Raw genomic sequence first — 23,947 nt, 5'->3', positions numbered from 1 at the left:
GAAGAGTGTGTATGATGTTGGACAGTTCTCCTGCTGCTTAGCATGGGTTCTCTTCACCTGCCTCTGGTCCTTATTTCTCCAAGTAAGCAGGGTGGAGGCATTAGTCTGCAGCTAGTTGTTATGGAGAAAGGAGGTATGGATGTAGTAAGAGCGGTCCGTGGGGTGCAGTAAGCTGCTCCCTTTGTTTCTGAGCTGACAGCACCTCAGACTGTCTTCAGATGACAACTTTATTACTAATTACTAATGACACGGACCTGTCAGAATGCCAATGAGGCAGATATTAAATATGTGCATATTTAATGTGTGTCAACTAGGGAATAGGTAGGAGATCTATTTGAGCTGCTGTGTGTTTGACATGTCCTTGTCAACGTCATTAATAAGCAGTAACTCTCGCCTGCCTGGCTGGCTTGGCTGGCTGGATGGTTGGATGGCTAGCTGCCTTGCTGTCTGGCTGGCTGGATGGATGGCTGCCTGGCTGGATGGCTGCCTGGCCGGCTAGCTGCCTGCCTGGATGGCTGGCTGCCTGGCTGGATGCCTGGCTGGATGGCTGGATGCCTGGCTGGGTGGCTGCCTGGCTGGCTGGATGGATGGCTGCCTTGATGGCTGGCTGGATGGCTGGTTGCTGTGTGTGTCATATGTAACAGTTTTACCGTGGTATAAGTGAAAGTGAGAGAGGAGTGTTTGATTGGCAGATGAAAAGGTCATTAACAATGCCTTTCTCACACTAATACCGTATGATTTACCCAATCTACCTCTCTCTTCCTCCTAATGTTTCATCCTTTCTGTTATCCCATTCTCATATCACACACACATCCTTCCTCTTCTCCTCTTCTTATCTTCTCTCTGTCCTCTATCTTTTACTTTCTTCATCATCCTCTACCCTGCTTCCTTATTGTTATCTGTTTTTCTCTTTCTCACACACTTTCTCTCTCTCTCGCTCTAGCTCTCCCCACGTAGCATTGATAATTACTAGCGATACTCCAGAGCGCATGGCCCAGTTTGGAGGGAAAAAAAGACAGAACCTTTTTCTCTTTTCATTTGAAGTACGATTGAATACTCCAGCACACACACACACATACTCACAAATTCACTCCCAATATGGTTGAAAGATGAAGACCGAGAGTGAGGGCTTGAAAGAGAGAGGGAGAATGATGAGAGGGAAGAGGTAGGGAGTCCATCAAATGAAAGGAGAGGGAAGCCCCTGCAGTTTGGCCTCGGTCACAGAGCAGAATGCCCTTGGCTACTCAGTCAAGCAGTGCTTGTGATTACCCTCCACATTTATCAAGATGAGGTAAGCCACAGAGAACCCCAGAAACGTACAGCTCTCAGGGAGCAAGACAGTAAAACAGCATGGCAATCACACTCACTAACATACACACACACGCATGAAGACACACAAAAAGACACTTGCACACACACACTCGAACACACACACACGAACACATACAGTACACACACAAAAACACACGCACACACCCCAATCTATACACTACAGTAGTTAAGAAGCACATAGAACAAACATGTTCGTTCTACAGGGGTTCATTAATCCACATTACGTGGAAATTGCTTTGCTACCTCACTGCACCCTATCCAACTTGACTTCAGCACAATGTGTTTTTCTGAGTAATAACATTCCTGTACTGCCAGTGATTAAAGTGTCCTTGATGTCCTCTATTTGTGCTGGTGTGTGGTGGCGGTGTGAGTGTGTCATTGTGTTTATAGAGGATGATCTTGTGGTTGGGTTGTGGTGTCTCAGGCTTGGGTCATGAACCAGAAAGATGCTATATCTATAAGAAAGCTTCTCTACACTATGCAGAGCTTCAAGTTCCTCGGTGTCCACATCACTAAGGATCTATAATGGTCCAAACACACCCACAAAGACGTGAAGAGGGCATGACAACACCTTATCCCCCTCAGGGGCTGAACAGATTTGACATGGGCCCGTTAGATCCTCAAAAAGTTCTACAGCTGCACCACTGAGAGCATCTTGACTGGCTGCATCCCCGCTAAGTATGCCAACTGCTTGGCATCTGACCGTAAGACATTTTAGAGGGTAATACGTACGACCCAGTACATCATTGGGACCGAGGAAGGCCCTAAAAATGATCAAAGACTCCAGCCACCCAAGTCATAGACTGTTCTCTCTGCTACAGCACGGCAAGCACCCTGAACAGCTTCTACCCCCAAGCCATAAGACTGCTAAATAGTTTGTTCGGATAGCTATTGGTTAAGTATTTAACAATCTGCATTGACCCTTTTTACACTCCGTTTTTTGACTCATCACATACGCTGCTACTGTTTATTATCTGTCCCTTTCTTTTTAGTTATATGTACATATCTATCTCAATTACCTCGTACCCCTGCACATCATACCGGTACTTCTTGTAAATTGTGTATCTATTATTACTTGTATTTTATTTCTCTATTTTCTTTCGCTCTGCATTGTTGGGCAAGTCCACACCTCTTGTTTACGAAGCATGTGACGAGTAACATTTGATTTGACTTGAACATACAGCTGCAGAACCATAGCGATCCCACTGATATTCTATCCTATGTGTGGAACACACTGGGAGTTCTGCGATGTACATGATAGTCAGCCTGGAGTCTGTTTAGCTCGGACGTCACACTGGCATCCATGTTTGATGACGGCACATGCTCTGTATGACTGCCCTCACCCTGGACTGGTGTGGAATGGTGATGAAATAGTGATGGCTCAGCCTATTGGTGCCAACGAGGGGAGCAATGTGAGGAACATGCATCCAAAGTGTTGGTTTCCTCTTTAATTGGCTCACACTGGGGAAACAGCGAGAAGGAAGCAAAATGAAACAGCAAGAACATCATATTATATTAATTAAAGGGTATTGATGCGTGAGATTAAATTAGACAGAGCTAGTGATGAAAATAAGAGTATTGTGGGTAGAGAGTGCGTCTATGTATGTTTCTGTACATAGGTGAGTGTTACCCTGTGTCTGATGAATGAAATTAGCATAGATCTGTTACCGTGGTGATTCTGGCTGTGTCCAAATATCCATACTTGCATTTTAAACAGTAGGCAACTTGGGTATGCAAACATAGAACCTTTTAAAGTATGTGAAATTTCAAAATTGAGTACACCTTAAATGCCAGGATGTCATACTCGTTTCGTTTTTTAGTACAAATTCGCTGCATGCTATTGAGGAAGAGAATCATCATTTCAGATCCACGTGTGTATGACAGCAGCTGACAATCAACTGATCATGAGATGCGATGTAGGAAAGAAAGAATGGCGGAAACATAACGGCGCATTGGATGACGCATTCTCAGTATACTGTAAGTGAGGCTTGTATGTTAATATTTGATGCTTATTGCGTACATATTTACAAAACAGTATGTTCTAAATAGCATGTAGTATGATTAGTACATAGTAGGACGTTTTAGATTTCGGACACCACAGCCAGTGTGACTTGTCTGTTGTGGCACCGAGGCTCTCACCCTACCCGTATGCTACCACAGCATTAGCTAGGATGACACTGTGTGTGTGTGTGTGTGTGTGTGTGTGTGTGTGTGTGTGTGTGTGTGTGTGTGTGTGTGTGTGTGTGTGTGTGTGTGTGTGTGTGTGTGTGTGTGTGTGTGTGTGTGTGTGTGAGAGAGAGAGATAGATGTCTGTAGTGGTAATGTAGTGCATGGCTGCAGTATCCTGTGACAGGGAGTCAGTGTTATGATTCTGCACTATATAGTCTGCTGTCTGTTTGACTCTCACGTCAATGTCATTGCGCAATATGTCCAATCAAATGTGCGTGTGCACTCATATGTCTTTGCTGATGCTGGATGAAGTTTTGAGGGGAGCTCGTAAAACGGCTAATGAGCTTTGAGGCAACCATATTCAGGTACGGCTAGTCTTTTAAGGGCCCTAAGCGAGATTTGGTTGGGATGTGGGCAAAACATTTTTTGTGGGCCGCCCTTTTGATGGTGGAGAGAACAATGCAAGTTTTATTAGAGTATTAGAGTTTATTAGAGTTTCTGTATTCTACACATTTTGCCATGGGGAATAGAGAAAATGTTGCTGTGTTTAAGCAGGTTTTCTACAGTTCTACACATTTTGCCATGGGGCAGAGAGAAAATGTTGGAGTGACTAACAACATCAGTGGCGGCCCCCTGGAGGTCAGGGTCCCTGCGTATTTGGCCATTTTCAGCACAAGTTTAGATAACTGGCTTGACTAACTTACTAATCAACACATTGTTAGCTGTACTTCTGATGCACAACCAAACTTCAAACTTACAACTTGTGTATTCTAGTATTCTAACTCTCAACAGTAAGTTGGGATCCTGACTGAGTTCCAAAAAAATATATGTTTTGGTTGGGTGGGGCCCTAAGCGACCCGAGGCCCTAAGCGACCGCTTATGTCGCTTATGCCTGGAGCCGGCCCTGCCCATATTGGTGAACATATCGGTAATTGGGAAAATAACATTTGTGCCTACACTGAGATAAACTAAGAACTATCCTAGCCATCCCTTCTGGTCCTGCTGCCACCCAGCCATCCCCTCTCCCCTCTGGTCCTGCTGCCTCGCAGTCATCCCCTCTCCTCGCTGGTCCTGCTGCCTCCCAGCCACCCCCTCTCCTCTCTGGTCCTGCTGCCTCCCAGCCATCCCCTCTCCCCTCTGGTCCTGCTGCCTCCCAGCCATCCCCTCTCCCCTCTGGTCCTGCTGCCTCCCAGCCATCCCCTCTCCCCTCTGGCCCTGCTGCCTCCCAGCCATCCCCTCTCCCCTCTGGTCCTGCTGCCTCCCAGCCATCCCCTCTCCCCTCTGGTCCTGCTGCCTCGCAGTCATCCCCTCTCCCCTCTGGTCCTGCTGCCTCCCAGCCATCCCCTCTCCCCTCTGGTCCTGCTGCCTCCCAGCCATCCCCTCTCCCCTCTGGTCCTGCTGCCTCCCAGCCATCCCCTTTCCCCTCTGGTCCTGCTGCCTCCCAGCCATCCCCTCTCCCCTCTGGTCCTGCTGCCTCCCAGCCATCCCCTCTCCCCTCTGGTCCTGCTGCCTCTCAGCCATCCTCTCTCTCTCAGTAAAGAGCTCCCCTGGGACAGCTCTTTCTCTTTCTCTAGCCTTAACGCTCCCTCTCTCTTCAGCTTTCTCTTTTTCTCTAGCCCTAACTCTCCCTCTCTCTTCAGCTCTTTCTTTTCTTTCTTTCTTTCTTTCTTTCTTTCTTTCTTTCTTTCTTTCTTTCTTTCTTTCTTTCTTTCTTTCTTTCTTTCGCTAGCTAGCTAGCTAGCTAGCTAGCTATGGTATAAAGAGGCCGCGAGAGCTGCCATGCTATTTCTATTGATTGATGTAGAACATTAACAGAACAACAGTGGAGACTTAATGGCGCCTGGGAGATTCTCAGTGAGAGATACCCAGTGGTACTTCTGATGCTTGCTAGAGTTGGTAAAGGCCACAGTGGCAAGTCTGGTAAACAGTGAGTTTACAAAACATCAGGAACACCTTCCTAATATTGAGTTGCACCCACTTTTGCCCTCAGAACAGCCTCAATTCATCTGGGTATGGACTCTACAAGGTCTCGAAAGCATTCCACAGTGATACTAGGTCATGTTGACTTCAATGCTTCCCACAGTTGTGTCAAGTTGGATGGATGTCCTTTGGGTGGTGGACCATTCTTGATACACACAGGAAAATGTTGAGTGTGAGTCAACATGGCCCAGCATCCCTGTGGAACGCTTTCAACACCTTGTAGAGTCCATGCCCTGACAAATTGAAGCTGTTCTGAGGGCAAACTCAATACTAGGAAGGTGTTCCTAATGTTTAGTACACTCAGTGTATCTCTGGTATGATGAGGAGTTGTTCTGGCTCTTGTCTTCCATTTGTTAACAGCAGCCTTTGTGTACATTACAGTATGTTTGGACAGTGGACCCTGTTCAGTGTGGGAGTGAAACAATAGATCTATTGGCCAAGACAGACATCAAGCAGTGGTGTTGATTAGTCCCATCTTGCATGAGCTGTCTATTGAACGTCTGTCTAATGAACATCTGTTTCTTCAGCACACATACAGCCAAGTGTCCTAATAAAATGACAGTCATCTCTCTCGCTCTACAATCCCTTGTTGTTTCTCTGATTTCCTTGTTGTCACCCCCCCCCCCCCCCCCCCCCCCCCATTCTCACACATCCGCAGGGACGTGTAATAAACGGCCTCACTTCTCTGATTGGGTGATGTATGGTGTTATTGGATAGGATGAAAGCCCACATAACTCAAAGGATATGGGATAGAGAGAGAGAGGGGGATAGAGAGAGAGCGAGAGAGAGAGAGTGATAAAGAAAAAAGGGAGAGATTAGAGGGAGAAAGAGAGCCTTGTAGCTACAAAATTGTAACCATGGGATTCTCTGTCACATTGTTACTGATGTCCCGACCCTGGCTCTGTTCCTATGGGAAATAATAGCCCTTCAAATCACATACCCACATAGTGAGTACACACACACACACACACACACACACACACACACACACACACACACACACACACACACACACACACACACACACACACACACACACACACACACACACACACACACACACACACACACACACACACACACACACTGTCCTGAGTGTGAGGAAAAAGGCGAGTGGAATTCGCAGTGCCCTGCCTGCCTGGCTCTCAGGGGAGGCTGTCGGAGGAGGAGGTTAGAAACATGGGAACTCCCATCTGACCCTCAGTCCTCCAAAGGTTTCCTCACAAACCCCTCACTCATCCATGTTTCATCCCCCTTATTAAAGCTGCATTGTGGAGGAGAGGCAGCCTGCTAGCTGGACCAGGCTGTTCCCTCTAACTGAGAGTGACTGAGCATTAAGGCACGGCACCACGGCACCTGCAGACTCCTGCTGGGGGATTGTCAACTTGGAGCCCCACAGAGCAGGGGGAGGGTAAGTGAGGAGGGGAACTTAGATTTGGAAAGGAAGAGGTTGACGGAGTGAACCGGACCAGACTCAGCTGGCTGGATGCCTCTGAGCTGCAAGGATTATTTTTCTGTCGGTTTCTTAAATGAACACAAAGTAGACTGCAGGGATCCTGCTCATGAAACATTCAGTTCTTCTATTCCTCCTCCTCCTCCTCCTCTTCTCTTGCCCATCACAAATAAATGTGTGATGCTGATGTATATTCTATGGAGCAGAAGACAGGCTCGTTCTCTCACTTGACTTAATCCTCCAATGACCCAAAACCTTGCTGAAAACAGCACTGGCAAAGACAATGGGCAGAGAGAGATAAGGTGCTGACGGGGACTCTGTTCATGCCATCAGTTTGTCTATTTTTGTCTTTAGCTTTTATTAAACTGTTATTCATCATTATTAGATGATGTTGCAAATATTTCAAATCAAATCAAAGTGTATTGGTTGCGTATACAGTTTACAAGATACTTTAGTGGGTGCAGCAAAATACTTCTGTTACTATCTCTAAACATTACAGTAAAATGCTCCTGTTACTAGCTCTTAACATTGCAGTAAAATACTTCTGTTACTATCTCTAAACATTACAGTAAAATGCTCCTGTTACTAGCTCTTAACATTGCAGTAAAATACTTATGCTACTATCTCTAAACATTACAGTAAAATGCTTCTGTTACTAGCTCTTAACATTGCAGTAAAATGTAAAACAAGTACATAAATAATCGACCCCCGACAAAAGAAAAAATAAATCATGAAATGTCGTAACGAATCTAATTAACCCAAATAGCACTGTAACAGTAATTCAAATGCAAAATCTATATGTATATACACCTGATACATATATATGTATAGTATGTGAATGGTGTGTATAGACAGCATGAATAGAAAATTGTGGATGGTAGTAGTTATATGGGATTAGTCATGAATAGATTACAGTATGTACATATAAAGTGGATTAAACAGTATGTAAACATTATTAAAGTGACCAGTTTTCATTGACTCTATGTACATAGGGCAGCAGTCTCTGAGGTGCAGGGTAGGGTACCTAGTGGTAGCTGGCTAGTAACAGTGTCTAAGGTTCAGGGCAGAGTACTGGGCGGAGGCCGGCAAGTGATGGATGTTTAACAGTGTGATGGCCTGGGGACAGAAGCTGTTCATCAGTCTCTCGGTCCCAGCGTTGATGCACCTGTACTGTCTCCGCTTTCTAGATGGAAGCAGGGGGAACAGGCCGTGGCTCGGGTGGCTGAGGTCCTTCATGATCTTCTTGGCCTTCCTGTGACACCGGGTGCTGTAGATGTCCTGGAGGGCAGGCAGTGTGCCCCCGATGATTCGTTGGGCTGACGGCACCACACTCTGGAGAACCTTGCGGTTGTGGGCGGTGCAGTTGCCGTACCAGGCAGTGATACAGCCCGACAGAATGCTACATTCTTAGAAAAAAAGGTTATTTGGGGTTCTATATAGAACCTTTTGGTTCTTTGGATGAGATTAAAGAACCCTTTACTAAAAAAGGTTCTGACTGTACATGCTCTTTCCATGACATAGACTGACCAGGTGAATCCAGGTGAAAGCTATGATCCTATGATTTGTATTTGATTAAGGATCCCCCATTAGTTCCTGCCAAGGCAGCAGCTACTCTTCCTGGGATCCAGCAACATTAAGGCAGTTATATACAACTTAAAATATTACATTACGTTACATTTCATAACACTTTTCACAACATACTAAGTGTGTGCCCTCAGGCCACTACTCTACTATCACATATCTACAGTACAAAATCCATGTGTACGTGTGTGTACGTGTGTCTTATCATGTGTATGTGCCTGTGTGTGTGTGTGTGTGTCTCTTCACAGTCCCGCTGTTCCATAAGGTGTATTTCTATCGTTTAAAAAAAAATCTGATTCTACTTCTTGCATCAGTTACTTGATGTGGAATAGAGTGCCATGTAGCCATGGCTCTATGTAGTACTGTGTGCCTCCCGTAGTCTGTTCTGGACTTGGGGGTTGTGAAGAGGCCTCTGGTGGCATGTCTTGTGGGGTATGGATGGGTGTCCCAGCTGTTTGCCAGTATTTTAAACAGACACCCCCTTCATTGTTTGTTACTTTTATTTCTTATTTTTGGGGGGTATTTTTCTTAACTGCATTTTTGGTTAAGGGATTTTAATTAAGTATTTTACTCTAAGGTCTACACCTGTTGTATTCGGCGCATGTGACAAATACTATTTGATTTTATTTGATTCAGCATGTTAACACTTCTTACAAAAACAAGTAGTGATTAATTATATCTCTCCTCCACTTTGAGCCATGAGAGATTTGCATGCATATTATTAATGTTACCTCTTCGTGTACATTTAAGTGCCAGCCGTGCTGCCCTGTTCTGAGCCAATTGTAATTTTCTGAGGTCCCTCTTTGTGGCACCTGACCACACGACTGAACAGTAGTCCAGGTGCGACAAAACTGGGCCTGTAGGACCTGCCTTGTTGATAGTGTTGTTATAAAGGCAGAGCAGCGCTTTATTATAGACAGACTTCTCCCCATCTTAGCTACTTCTGTATTAGCATGTTTTGACCATGACAGTTTACAATCCAGGGTTACACTAAGCAGTTTAGTGACCTCAACTTGCTCAACTTCCACATGATGTATTACAAGATTTAGTAATTTAGGGTTTAGTGAATGATTTGTCCCAAATACAATGCTTTTAATTTTTGAAATATTTAGAACTAACTTATTCCTTGCCACCCATTCTGAAACTAGTGTTGCAGTGATTTAACTCGCTGTAGTAGCTGACGTGTATAGTGTTGAGTCATCCACATACATAGACACACTGGCTTTACTCAAAGCCAGTAGCATGTCATTAGTAAAGATTGAACAAAGTAAAGGGCCTGGTGTTCTGTTAGACAGGTAACTCTTTATTCACAATATAGCAAAACAACCATTAGTAAACGTTTGGAAAAATGGTGTTTGACCAGATACAATGCCATTTTACTGTAAACATATTAGCAACAGACTTTCCGGATGCTTATATGGGAGGACATTCAACTAGCACGGCACTTATACAAATGACTGATGATTGGCTGAGAGAAATTGATGATAAATGCTAGCTAGAAGCATGAGGAAATAATATGTTTAATTAAAGTGTACATTCTTAGATAAAAAAGGGGGTTCTATATAAAATGTAACTGCCATTCCGATTCAAAAAAACAACTGCCAATCTATATTCCAGCATGACAACACAAGAGGACAGTGGCTGAACTAACTTGCAACTAGCCTATAAGCATGTTATTTTTCAACGTATTAAGGTAAGCAAAGAGTATCATTTCATTCAAATACATGAAGCCAAAGTTGTATGATAAACTATAGGCTATTAGAGTATAACGTTATTAGAATTTGAGCACTTTTGTAAGGTAACTTAGCTAGCTAAACATAAAAAGCTAGGCTACTTTAATTAGCCCCTTTACAAGCTAGCCAGCTACAGTAACCCTTTCAAATAAACATTATTTTATATTATGGGATATGTCAAATAGAGCTACAGACCCAGCCTGACGTCGGCAAATAGCAAATAGTTTATTTTATTTCAGTATTTCAGTGTGGAGTCAATTGAGGGGACTAGCCTATATTTCATGAAGCCATTAGAAGACTGTTGCTGACTGAGAGGAGGTAAGTTATGTATAAATGATTTATGATTTATAATCATTACATTACTTTTAACACACTATTTATGTTTTTCTCAAGTCTGGCAGTATCCCAGAACTATCAGAGGCAGAGGATCTCTCTTTCGGCTGCTGCTGACATCAACTGCATGTAAATTGTTATTCTACATCATAATAATTATATGTTTGCATGGCATTTTTTGGGCAGATTACCTTGTGTTTATTTCTGAAGATGAACTTGTTTTTGCTGCTTTGGACCTGTGGCAGGAGCTGGGACCTGTGGCAGGAGATGGGACCTGTGGCAGGAGCTGGGACCTGTGGCAGGAGATGGGACCTGTGGCAGGAGATGGGACCTGTGGCAGGAGCTGGGACCTGTGGCAGGAGATGGGACCTGTGGCAGGAGCTGGGACCTGTGGCAGGAGCTGGGACCTGTGGCAGGAGCTGGGACCTGTGGCAGGAGATGGGACCTGTGGCAGGAGATGGGATTTGTGGCCAAAAGGTGGCCGATTCAAACTCAGGGGTGTGCCCTGTGATATGAATGGGCGGAATTGATCTGACAACTTGAAGGCTGCTCGGTTCACATCCTCAAAATATTCCCTTACTGTTGGGACCTTGATCAAGGCCCTTAACCCCACAACATGCTCTTAAACCAGGGCCGTGGCATGCATCTTGAACCTGTACTTGTCTCAACTGTATGTGTGAGGTCTGCTGTTTGGGAGGGGGGTTGAGAACGGAGAAGAAGACACATTTCTGTTGTTCACTGTAACCAATGGACAAAGTATTGCGATTCTAAAGAAGTCAGCCAGAGTTGACGTGGGCCATCATTCAAACAAAGAGTTGCCTCCCTAACCACCAGCGCATATTTCCAAACTATGTTCGCGTATAATGACAATAAATTCTCAAAACTATGCTGGTATTCTTTTGTCCATTATTTAATTGTTATTAAATTATATTCTTAGATCAAAATATTACTATTTAAAAGTAGTAGCCATAATTCTTAAATAGCACCATGCAGGGTTCTATATGGAACCATTTTGGTTCAGTGAAGAAGAACCTCCAGGGTTCTGATCAAAGAACCCTATAAAAGGGTTCTATATAGAACTTTTAGGGGTTCCATATATGAAGCAAGCGATAGAACCATTTTTGCTTCTATAAGGACATTATTTTTCTAAGAGTTTATCGATGGTGCATCTGTAGAAGTTTGTGAGGGTTTTAGGGGCCAAGCCAAATGTCTTCAGCCTCCTGAGGTTGAGGAGGCCCTGTTCCACCTTTTCACCATGCTGTAGGTGTGAAGGGACCTCATTGATGTGCATGCCATAGATCTTGAAGATTTTTACCCTCTCGACTGCCTCCCCATTTCTGTGGTTGGGGGAGTGCTCTCTCTGCTGTCTCCTGTAGTCCACAATCAGCTCCTTAATTTTGTTGAGGAAGAGGTTATTTTCCTGGCACCACTCCGCCAGGGCTTTCACCTCCCTGTAGGCGGCCTCGTCGTTGTTGGTAATCAGGCCTACTACTGTTGTGTCGTCAGCAAACTTGGTGATTGATTTGGAGATGTGCGTGGCTACTCAGTCATGGGTGAACAGGGAGGGGGCTGAGAACTCACCCCTGTGGGGTCCCCGTGTTGAGGATCAGTGTGGCGGAGGTGTTGTTGCCTACCTTCACCAACTTGGATTGGTCCATCAGGAAGTCTAGGACCCAATTGCACAGACACAGGGCCCTGAGCTTAGTGATGAGCTTCGAGGACACAATGGTGTTGAAGTCTGAGCTGTAGTCAATGAACAGCATTCTTACATAGATATTCCTCTTGTCCAGGTGGGATAGGGCAGTGTGCAGTGCAATGGCGATTACGTCGTCCGTGGATCTGTTGGGGCGGTATGTGAATTGTAGTGGGTCTAGGGTGTTGGGTAAGCTGGAGGTGGTATGATCCTTAACTAGCCTTTCAAAGCACTTCATGATGACAGAAGTGAGTGCTACACAGCGATAGTCATTTAGTTGAGTTACCTTCACTTTGTTGGGTACAGGAACAATGGTGGACATCTTGAAGCAAGCGGCGACAACAGACTGGGATAGGGAAAGATTGAATATGTCTGTAAACACTCCATTCAGGTGGTCTGCACATGCTCTGAGGATTGTCAGTAAGGAAGGCAGAAAAATATTTTTGATAGTCTGAGTTTACAACACACACAACCAAATATGGCCTCTAAAAGGGTATATAAATGACTTAGTTGTCAATGCAATAAAGCACACACACAGATTATAAAGGGAAAGACAGACACGTCTGGGCCAGCAGCCTTGTGAGGGTTAACACGCATAACACGCTTGTCTTACTCACGTCGGCCGCGGAGATCAGGAGCACACAGTCCTCGTGAGCGGCGGGGGCCCACGTCGGTGTTGTTTTCCTTGAAGAGGGCGAAGAAGGTGTTTACCTTGTCCGGAAGAGAGGTGTGTCCGTGGTTTGCCTGTCTTTCCCTTTATAATCTGTGTGTGTGCTTTATTGCATTGACAATTTAATCATTTATATACCCTTTTAAAAGCCATATTTGGTTGTGTGTGTTGTAAACTCAAACTATCAAAATCATTTTTCTGCCTTCCTTACTGACACGCTGCTATTAACCCTTTCTATGCAATTTCAAGTTCCTCTCGCCCCTAAATATCTATTACACTACTATTCTATCGGCCCCTGTCCACGGGCCCTATCTGTCTCTGTCCATGGGCCCTGTCTGTCTCTGTCCACGGGCCCTACCTGTCTCTGTCCGTGGGCCCTGTATGTCTCTGTCCACGGGCCTTATCTGTCTCTGTCCACGGGCCCTATCTCTCTGTCCACGGGCCCTATCTGTCTCTGTCCACGGGCCCTATCTGTCTCTGTCCACGGGCCCTATCTGTCCCTGTCCACGGGCCCTGTCTGTCCCCGTCCACAGTCCTTATCTGTCTCTGTCCACGGGCCCTGTCTGTCTCTGTCCACGGGCCCTATCTGTCTCTGTCTATGGGCCCTATCTGTCCCTGTCCACGGGCCCTGTCTGTCCCTGTCCACAGTCCTTATCTGTCTCTGTCCACGGGCCCTGTCTGTCTCTGTCCACGGGCCCTATCTGTCTCTGTCTATGGGCCCTGTATGTCCCTGTCCACGGGCCCTATCTGTCTCTGTCCACGTGTCCTGTCTGTCTCTATCTACAGGCCCTGTATGTCTCTGTCTACGGGCCCTGTCTGTCTCTGTCCACGGGCCCTGTCTGTCCCTGTCCACGGGCCCTGTCTGTCTCTGTCCACGGGCCCTATCTGTCTCTGTCTATGGGCCCTGTATGTCTCTGTCCACAGGCCCCGTCTAATAAAGCTGTGTGTTAACTGTTTTCATTGCAGAGCCCCAGTTGAAAGGCATCGTGACCAGGCTGTACAGTCAGCACGGATACTACCTGCAGATGCATCCGGATGGCACCATGGACGGCACAAGGGACGAAAGCAGCTCCTTCTGTAAGTGTGTGTAGTGTGTGTGTGTGTGTGTAGCGTGCGTTTGTGTGTGTGTGCGTGTGTGTGTGTGTGTGTGTGTGTGTGTGTGTGTGTGTGTGTGTGTGTGTGTGTGTGTGTGTGTGTGTGTGTGTGTGTGTTTGTGTGGCATTGTTAGTGTGTAGTGTGTGTGTGTGTAGCATGGTTGGTGTGTAGTGTGTGTGTGTAGCATGGTTGGCGTGTAGTGTGTGTGTGTGTGTGTGTGTGTGTGTGTGTGTGTGTGTGGTGTGTAGCATGGTTGGTGTGTGTGCGTGTAGCATGGTTGGTGTGTGTGTGTGTGTGTGTGTGTGTGTGTGTGTGTGTGTGTGTGTGTGTGTGTGTGTGTGTGTGTGTGTGTGTGTGTGTGTGTGTGTGTGTGTGTGTGTGTGTGGCATGGTTGGTGTGTGTGCGTGTAGCATGGTTGGTGTGTGGTGTGTGTGTGTGTGTGTAGGATGGTTGGTGTGTGGTATGTAGTGAATGAAATAATGAATGAGTGAATAAATGAATGATGTAATGAATTACATTTTATTTTCATGTCAAATTGCCAATTGGCAACCGATCCCTTAAGGATCTTCTTCAGGATTGGTGGGTCCCCTGCGGGACTGTTGAGCTAACTTGGCTAATGCGATTAGCATGAGGTTGTAAGTAAAATTTCCTAGGACATAGACATAGCTTAAATTCTTGTTAATCTAACTGCACTGTCCAGTTTACAGTAGCTACTACAGTGAAACAATAGCATGCTATTGTTTGATGAGAGTGCACAGTTTTGAACATGAAAAGTTATTAATAAACAAATTAGGCACATTTGGGAAGTCTTGATACAACATTTTGAACATAAATGCAATGGTTCATTGGATCAGTCTAAAACGTTGCAGATACACTGCTGCCATCTAGTGGCCAAAATCTAAATTGCACCTGGGCTGGATTAATACATTATGGCCTTTCTCTTGCATTTCAAACAGGATGGTACAACAACAAAAAAAACGGTTGTTTTTTTCTTTGTATTATCTTTTACCAGATCTAATGTGTTACATTCTCCTACATTCCTTTCACATTTCCACAAACTTCAAAGGGTTTCCTTGTACCAATAATATGCATATCCTTGCTTCAGGGCCTGAGCTACATGCAGCCTAGATTTGGGTTTGTAATTTTAGGCGAAAATTGAAAAAAGGGGCCCATCGTTTTAAACCCGCTCTGGTACAAAGAGAAGATTAAAGCGTGAGACATATAGGCCTACACTCAATTTATATACATACGTGCACTTTGTTATATGTCTGGATTTAATTAAATGTAATTATAGGTCACCCTTTTTTTTATTCCAGGCTTTATAAAAAATTCAGCAAACAGAAATACACAATGGACAAAAAAAACTTTTAATTTCTCCTCATGGCTCAGCCACATAATACCAGGAAATATCTGGTTGGCTTTCCGGAAAAAGGATAAGCGTATATCGTGGTAGAAAGGGCAATAGAGGATGAAATTAATTTAATTCTCTATCTCCTCGAAGTCACAGTAGTTAGTTACATAGTATTTCCTCTTCCATTTAACCATTATACTGACCTGTTTCAATAAGCAGGGGCAATATCCCTGATCTTACTTACCTGTGCACATAGCGATCCCTTGCTTTTAGGTAGGTTATACATAATATATCCCTCAAACACGAATTCACCCTTAATCAAACAAAAGGTTCTCAATTTGGGTTTATGATTAATATCCTCCACCCATTTCTTTTAATATGGCATCATCAGTTGTTTTTTAATAGCATCTATGTCTCCCTTAATTTGGTGTTCATACAAATGTTCACAGTCAGACTGTTGGAAAAGGTCAGACATTTCAGTTCTCAGGCTCCCCCGATGGAGAGATCCCATTGAAAAACCTTGCTGGCTGTTCTGACAGTTGGCATATCAATCAGTCTATTCCAAAGTCTCACCATACATGCCTTCCATCTCATCTCATATTAGCAACAATGAGAATAGCTTACCAACAAGGCTAATTCTGAGGAAGACAAAACGTAAAAATGTCAGTCATCTGTTCGCAACCTGTACAATTGATTAAAGTGAGCAAAAATAAATCACTCTGCCTTTTTTTGTCGAGTTCACCAACTCCCTTTTACTTCGAATTAGTCGTTTTGGAAGTTTTCTTGGTCAGCCATTCTCATGTTTTTCAGTTTTGTTTTGGTAAAGAAATTATTGAGTTTACTAGCAATTATAAATATTTGGGTCTTTATTTTGATGAACATTTGACCTTTCTATACAGAACATCTTCCCTAGCCGACTCAGGAAGTAGAACTCTTGGGGAAGTTCTAGGAAAAACAAAAACACTCAAATATATTGGTTTTACTACGTATTCCAGACTGTATCAGACATGCGAGTGTCCTGTCAGCAGGAGTGTGGGGTGCTACGAGGTATCTCAAAAACATAACAGAGCATAACAGAGCAGTACGTTCTTTTTTTAGGCATCCACAAGTTTGCACCTATATTGGCAATAACTGAAGACATTGGCTGGGAACCCTATGCGTGCGTGCGTGCGTGCGTGCGTGCGTGCGTGCGTGCGTGCGTGCGTGCATGTGTGTGTAATATGTGGTGTAATATGTGGTGTAATATGTGGTGTAATATGTGGTGTAAAGTGTCTGTGTTGTTTGGCACATTCTGACCAGCACCAAGGAATTGTATATTTCATCTGTGTCTGGTCACTGGCACCAGTTGATTGCTCATTCAACAACTGCTGATCAGGGCTATTGGTGTCTGTGGATGATGTACTGGGGCCTATCTCTTACAGCGATACTAGATACTGGTATACCGCTGGGCCTACAGACATATCTACACCTTACCCACAAAGACAACACACAACTCAATGTATCACCTATCACTACATTCACCACTGACATCAATTGATGCAGTAGATATACTATTCTATCCATGTATTCTTCAGATATACTATATATTCTATACACATGCTGTCCATAATGTCTATACATCCCATCATGTATGTGTGCACGTCTTTACATACACTTAGGTTGGAGTCATTAAAACTCGTTTTTCAACCACTCCACAAATTTCTTGTTAACAAACTATAGTTTGGCAAGTCGGTTAGGACATCTACTTTGTGCATGACACAAGTAATTTTTCCAACAATTGTTTACAGGCAGATTATTTCACATATAATTCACTGTATCGCAATTCAAGTTGGTCAGAAGATTACATACACTAAGTTGACTGTGCCATTAAACAGATAGGAAAATTCCAGAAAATTATGTCATAGCTTTAGAAGCCAAATGGAGGTGTACCTGTGGATGTATTTCAAGGCATAACTTCAAACTCAGTGCCTCTTTGCTTGACATCATAGGAAAATCAAAAGAAATCAGCCAAGACCTCCACAAGTCTGGTTCATCCTTGGGAGCAATTTCCAAACGCCTGAAGGTACCACGTTCATCTGTACAAACAATAGTATGCAAGTATAAACACCATGGGTGTCACGTTCCTGACCTATTTCTGTTAGTTTGTTTTATGTGTTAGTTGGTCAGGACGTGAGTTTGGGTGGGCATTCTATGTTTTCTGTTTCTATGTTGGTTTATGGGTTGCCTGGTATGGCTCTTAATTAGAGGCAGGTGTTTGGCGTTCCTCTAATTAAGAGTCATATTTAGGTAGGTGTTTTCACAGTGTTCGTTGTGGGTGATTGTCTCCTGTGTTTGTGTATGTCGTTGCGCCACACGGGACTGGTTTCGGTTTGTTTGTTTAGTGTCATTTTATGTGTAGGCTTTTTTCCCTGTTCGTGCGTTCTCGTGTGTTATGTGAGTCCGTCGTTCAGATCTGTCTACACCGTTTATTTGTTTTGTTAGTGTATTAGTCGAGTTCGTGTTTTTCTTTAATAAATAATGTCTACAAACTCCGCTGCATTTTGGTTCGATCCCTGCTCCTCCTCTTCTGATGAAGAGGAGGAGGAAAGCCGTTACAATGGGACCACGTAGCCGTCATACCGCTCAGGAAGGAGACGTGTTCTGTCTCCTAGAATTGAACGTACTTTGGTGCGAAAAGTGCAAATCAATCCCAGAACAACAGCAAAGGACCTTGTGAAGATGCTGGAGGAAACAGGCACAAAAGTATCTATATCCACAGTAAAACAAATCTTATATCGACATAACCTGAAAGGCCGCTCAGCAAGGAAGAAGCCACTGCTCCAAAACCGCCATAAAAAAGCCAGACTACGGTTTGCAACTGCACATGGGGACAAAGATCGTACTTTTTCGAGAAATGCCCTCTGATGAAACAAAAATAGAACAGTTTGGCCGTAATGACCATCATTATGTTTGGAGGAAAAAGGGGGAGGCTTTGCAAGCCGAAGAACACCATCCCAACCGTGAAGCACGGGGGTGGCAGCAGCATGTTGTGGGGGTGCTTTGCTGCAGGAGGGACTGGTGCACTTCACAAAATAGATGGCATCATGAGGATGGAAAATTATGTGGATATATTGAAGCAACATCTCAAGACATCAGTCAGGAAGTTACAGCTTGGTCACAAATGGGTCTTCCAAATGGACAATGATCCCAAGCATGCTTCGAAAGTTGTCGCAAAATGGCTTAAGGACAACAAAGTCAATGTATTGGAGTCGCCATCACAAAGCCCTGATCTCAATCCTATAGAAGATTTGTGGGCAGAACTAAAAAAGCGTGTGCGAGCAAGGAGGCCTACAAACCTGACTCAGTTAAACCAGCTCTGTCAGGAGGAATGGGCCAAAATTCACCCAACTTATTGTGGGAAGCTTGTGGAAGGCTACCCGAAATGTTTGACCCAAGTTAAACCATTTAAAGGCAATGCTACCAAATACTAATTGAGTGTATGTAAACTTCTGACCCACTGGGAATGTGATGAAAGATATAAAAGCTGAAATAAATAATTCTCTCTACTATTATTCTGACATTCACATTCTTAAAATAAAGTGGTGAATCTAACTGACCTAAGACAGGGGATTTTTACCAGGATTAAATGTCAGGAATTGTGAAAAACTGAGTTTAAATGTATTTGGCTAAAGTGTATTTAAACTTCCGACTTCAACTGTGTATATACTGTATATATATATATATATATATATATATATATATATATATACTTATACATAAAAAGTTTGGACACACCTAATCATTCAAGGGTTTTTCTATATTTTTACTATTTTATACATTGTAGAATAATAGTGAATACATCAAAACTATGAAATAACACATATGGAATCGTGTAGTAACCAAAAAAGAGCTAAACAAATCCAAATATTTTGTAGATTTTAGATTCTTCAAAGTAGCCACGCTTTGTCTTGATGACAGCTTTGCACACTCTTGGCATTCTCTCAACCAGCTTCACCTGGAATGCTATTCCAACAGTCTTGAAAGAGTTCCCACATATGTTGAGCACTTGGCTGCTTTTCCTTCACTCTGCGGTTCAAGTCATCCCAAACCATCTCAATTGGGTTGAGGTCGAGTGATTGTGGAGGCCAGATCATCTGATGCAGCACTCCATCACTCTCCTTTTTGATCAAATAGCCCTTACATAGCCTGGAGGTGTGATGGGTCATTATCCTGTTGAAGAACAAATGATAGTCCCACTAAGTCTAATGTCCATTGCTCGTGTTTCTTGGCACAAGCAAGTCTCTTCTTATTATTGGTTATCTTTAGTAGTGGTTTCTTTGCAGCAATTCGACCATGAAGGCCTGATTCACGCAGTCTCCTCTTAACAGTTGATGTTGAGATGTGTCTGTTACTTGAACTCTGTGAAGCATTTATTTGGGCTGCAATTTCTGAGGCTTGTAACTCTAATGAACTTATCCTCTGCAGCAGAGGTAACTGTGGGTCTTCCTTTCCCGCGGCGGTCCTCATGAGAGCCAGTATCATAGCGCTTGATGGTTTTTGCGACTGCACTTGAAGAAACTTTAAAAGTTCTTGACATTTTCTGGATTAACTGACCATATCTGAAAGTATTGATGGACTGTCATTTCTCTTTACTTATTTTAGCTGTTCTTGCCATAATACGGACTTGGTCTTTTACCAAATAGGGCTATCTTCTGTATACCACCCATCCCTTTTCACAACACAACTGATTGGCTCAAACGTGCTAAGAAGGAAAGAAATTCCACAAATTAACTTTTAACAAGGCACACCTGCTAATTGAAAAGCATTCCAGGTGACTACCTCATGAATCTGGTTGAGAGAATGTCAAGAGTGTGCAAATCTGTCAAGGCAAAGGGTGGCTACTTTGAAGAATCTAAAATATAAAATATATTTAGATTTGTTTAACACTTTTTTGGTTACTACATGATTCCATATGTGTTGTTTCATAGTTTTGATTTCTTCACTATTATTCTGTAGAAAATAGTAAAAATAAAAAATTAAGAAAAACCCTTGAATGAGTAGGTGTTCTAAAACTTTTGACCAGAATATTTATATATATATTATACTCCGGACTCTGACATTGCTCGTCCTAATATCATCCTAATATTTCTATATTTTTTTATTCCATTATTTTACTTTTAGAGTCGTGTTTATTGTTGTGTATTGTTAGATATTACTGCATATTACTACATCCGCAATAACATCTGTTAAATATGTGTATGCAACCAATACAATTGTATTTTATTTTATTTGACGGTACATGGGGTATGGTAAAAGAACAATAAAAAGACACTTCCCACTGAGCACAGACGTCATTTGATGTAATTTTGATGGAGTTGTCAACTAACATCAATTCAACGTGAAATCAACAAAGAACATTCACCATGTCATTGGATTTAGGTTCAAAGTTGGGTGAAAAAAACACAAAATTCTCTTCCGTTGATGACTTTGCAAAATTCAACGTTATCACATAGATTGTTTTTGAAATGACGTGGAAACATCAATCAGTTTTTGCACAGTGGGTTAGCACACAATTTGAAACACTGAGACATTCAGTATTACTCTCTCAATTTGAAACACTGAAACATTCAATACTACACTTTCAATTTGAAACACTGAAACATTCAGTATTACTCTCTGAATTTGAAACACTGAAACATTCAATACTACACTTTCAATTTGAAACACTGAAACATTCAATACTACACTTTCAATTTGAAACACTGAGACATTCAGTATTACTCTCTCAAATTGAAACACTGAGACATTCAGTATTACTCTCTCAATTTGAAACACTGAGACATTCAGTATTACTCTCTCAATTTGAAACACTGAAACATTCAGTATTACACCTTCAATTTGAAACACTGAAACATTCAGTATTACACCTTCAATTTGAAACACTGAGACATTCAGTATTACTCTCTCAATTTGAAACACTGAAACATTCAGTATTACACCTTCAATTTGAAACACTGAGACATTCAGTATTACTCTCTCAAATTGAAACACTGAGACATTCAGTATTATTCTCTCAAATTGAAACACTGAGACATTCAGTATTACTCTCTCAATTTGAAACACTGAAACATTCAGTATTACTCTCTCAATTTGAAACACTGAGACATTCAGTGTTACACTCTCTCAATTTGAATCACTGAAACAGTTAGTGACAAGCTTAACATGACAAGGTGCAAAAACATCACTCAACCATGAAATCCTACATACGGTGAGGTCATGTGCAAAGAAGACAAAGGGAAGTAGAGAAAGAAAGAGAGTGAAATGGAGCAATAGAGTAATAAAGAAATAGAGAAGGAGAGATGGAGGGGAGAGAATGGATCAGAAAGAGGGGGAAGGGAAGGGCACAGAGAGGGATGTGTGTGTGTTCGAGATGACTGGGCCTGTCCTCAGCTCTCCTCCAGCCCAGCTGTCTGTGTGAGGAGCCGAGTGGAGTGGAGCGTGTGGAGGAGATAGACTAGTCTTTGATTGGGCTGGAGGCTGTTATAGGGTTTTGGCCCGTGGCGACTACGACACTACAGAGTGATGAGTATGAAAGAGAGTGGACAGTAGCATGGTGAGGTAGAGATCCCAACAACAGAGACGTATAGATATGGCTACTTTGTTGATATACTATGACACCATTCTACAGAATATAGTGGTTATGCAATAGGTAAATAAATAACCACTTGAGACATCCTCAAGGACCGCTCACTTTGCAAGTTTTCATTACTTGATTGTATTGTTTATTGACTTCTAATATGGAATATAATTATTTAATGACTTTCAATATTAAGTATTTATTTCACAAAATTCTTATTCAAGTATATTTAGAGATTGGGAAGCCAGATGCCCCCTCACACACAGTAAGATCTACAAATAAACAGACAACCATCACATGTTGACAAAGACATTGTGCTCCTTATTGCAATGGGTATAGGTTTCAGAATAGGTGTGAATTTGATAATGATATTTAGGGGGCACATTTCAAAGTATATGGAAGCAATAATTGTTCCTTTTTCTCTCTCATCTCTACCTTCTCTTTTCCACCCTATCTGTCTTCTAATCTCTCCTCTCTGTTCTCCTATTCTGATGGTTGCATTGGTCTCTTTGTAGAAGAACTCAGTAACACTCCTGAAACCCAGCACACCTCAGAGCGAGTGAGAAGAGACAGGCTAGATAGAAGATAGGCTTGTCCTTTCTCTTCCTTCCTCCCTTCCTTCCTCCCGTCTCTGCTCCTTCCTGCCGTCTATTTCTGCCATCTGTTTGTCATTCAATCCTCTCTGTTGTTCACGCTCTCTTTCATCTTGGAGAGATTCTCTCTTGTTTTCTCTCGCCATCTCTCCCACATGCTTTCATTCTCTTCCTTTGTGTTTCCCTTGTCTTTCCTCATAGCTGTCTTTAGTGAGGTGTTGCACCCTGAGTAAAGTTGGAGTATGGTAAAGCTGAGGTGACATGATGACAGCACCTCACTCCTATAACACTCAACATCAGCCACATAGCTCATGTCACTCTGGTTAAGGTTCAGCGAGGTCGCGACCTTTGTGCCTGGGAGGGTTATTTTTTTATTTATTTAACCTTTATTTAACCAGGTAGGCAAGTTGAGAACAAGTTCTCTTTACAACTGCGACCTGGCCAAGATAAAGCAAAGTAGTGCGACACAAACAATAACACAGAGTTACACATGGAATAAACAAACATACAGTCAATAATACAATAGAAAAAATACAGTGTGTGCAAACGGCATGAGGAGGTAAGGCCATAGTAGTGAAGTAATTACAATTTAGCAAATTATCACTGGAGTGATAGATGTGCAGATGATGATGTGGAACTAGAAATACTGGTGTGCAAAAAAGTAAATAAAAAAAAATATGGGGATGAGGTAGGTAGTTGGTTGGATCGGCTATTTACAGATGGGCTGTGTACAGCTGCAGCGATCGGTTAGCTGCTCAGATAGCTGATGTTTAAAGTTAGTGAGGGATATGTAAGTCTCCTACTTCAGGGATTTTTGCAATTCATTCCAGTCATTGGCAGCAGAGAACTGGAAGGAAAGGTGGCCAAATAGGAATTGGCTTTGGGGATGACCAGTGAGATATACCTGCTGGAGCGCGTGCTACGGGTGGGTGCTGTTATCGTGACCAGTGAGCTGAGATAAGGCGGAGCTTTACCTAGCAAAGACTTATAGATGACCTGGAGCCAGTGGGTCTGGCGACGAATATGTAGCGAGGGCCAGCCGACGAGAGCATACAGGTCGCAGTGGTGGGTGGTATATGGGGCTTTGGTGACAAAACGGACTATCCTACCGATCCTCGACTTTGGCGATGTCATTTACAAAATAGCCTCCAACACTCTACTCAGCAAACTGGATGCAGTTTGCATCCAGTTCACTGTGGTAGACTGCATCCAGTTTGCTGAGTAGAGTGTTGGAGGCTATTTTGTAAATGACATCGCCAAAGTCGAGGATCGGTAGGATAGTCAGTTTTACGAGGGTATATTTGGCGGCGTGAGTAAAGGAGGTTTTGTAGGAAGCCGATTCTAGATT

The 23,947-nt window shown here is 43.1% G+C and overlaps 1 protein-coding gene across 1 annotated transcript in view; it reads left to right on the top strand.

The window, feature by feature from the left end:
- Window positions 1–23,947, top strand: part of LOC120021447 (fibroblast growth factor 11-like) — a 70,500-nt gene that overhangs the window by 15,675 nt on the left and 30,878 nt on the right. The window contains exon 2 of the mRNA XM_038965219.1: window positions 13,911–14,021. Coding sequence (XP_038821147.1) covers window positions 13,911–14,021 — 111 coding nt within the window. The remainder of the gene's footprint in view (window positions 1–13,910; window positions 14,022–23,947) is intronic.

Source organism: Salvelinus namaycush, chromosome 26 (assembly GCF_016432855.1).
Source record: "Salvelinus namaycush isolate Seneca chromosome 26, SaNama_1.0, whole genome shotgun sequence".
NCBI classification, from domain to species: Eukaryota; Metazoa; Chordata; class Actinopteri; order Salmoniformes; family Salmonidae; genus Salvelinus; species Salvelinus namaycush.
Note: the sequence above shows the minus strand (reverse complement) of the source record. Positions and strands in the feature narration are given on the sequence as shown.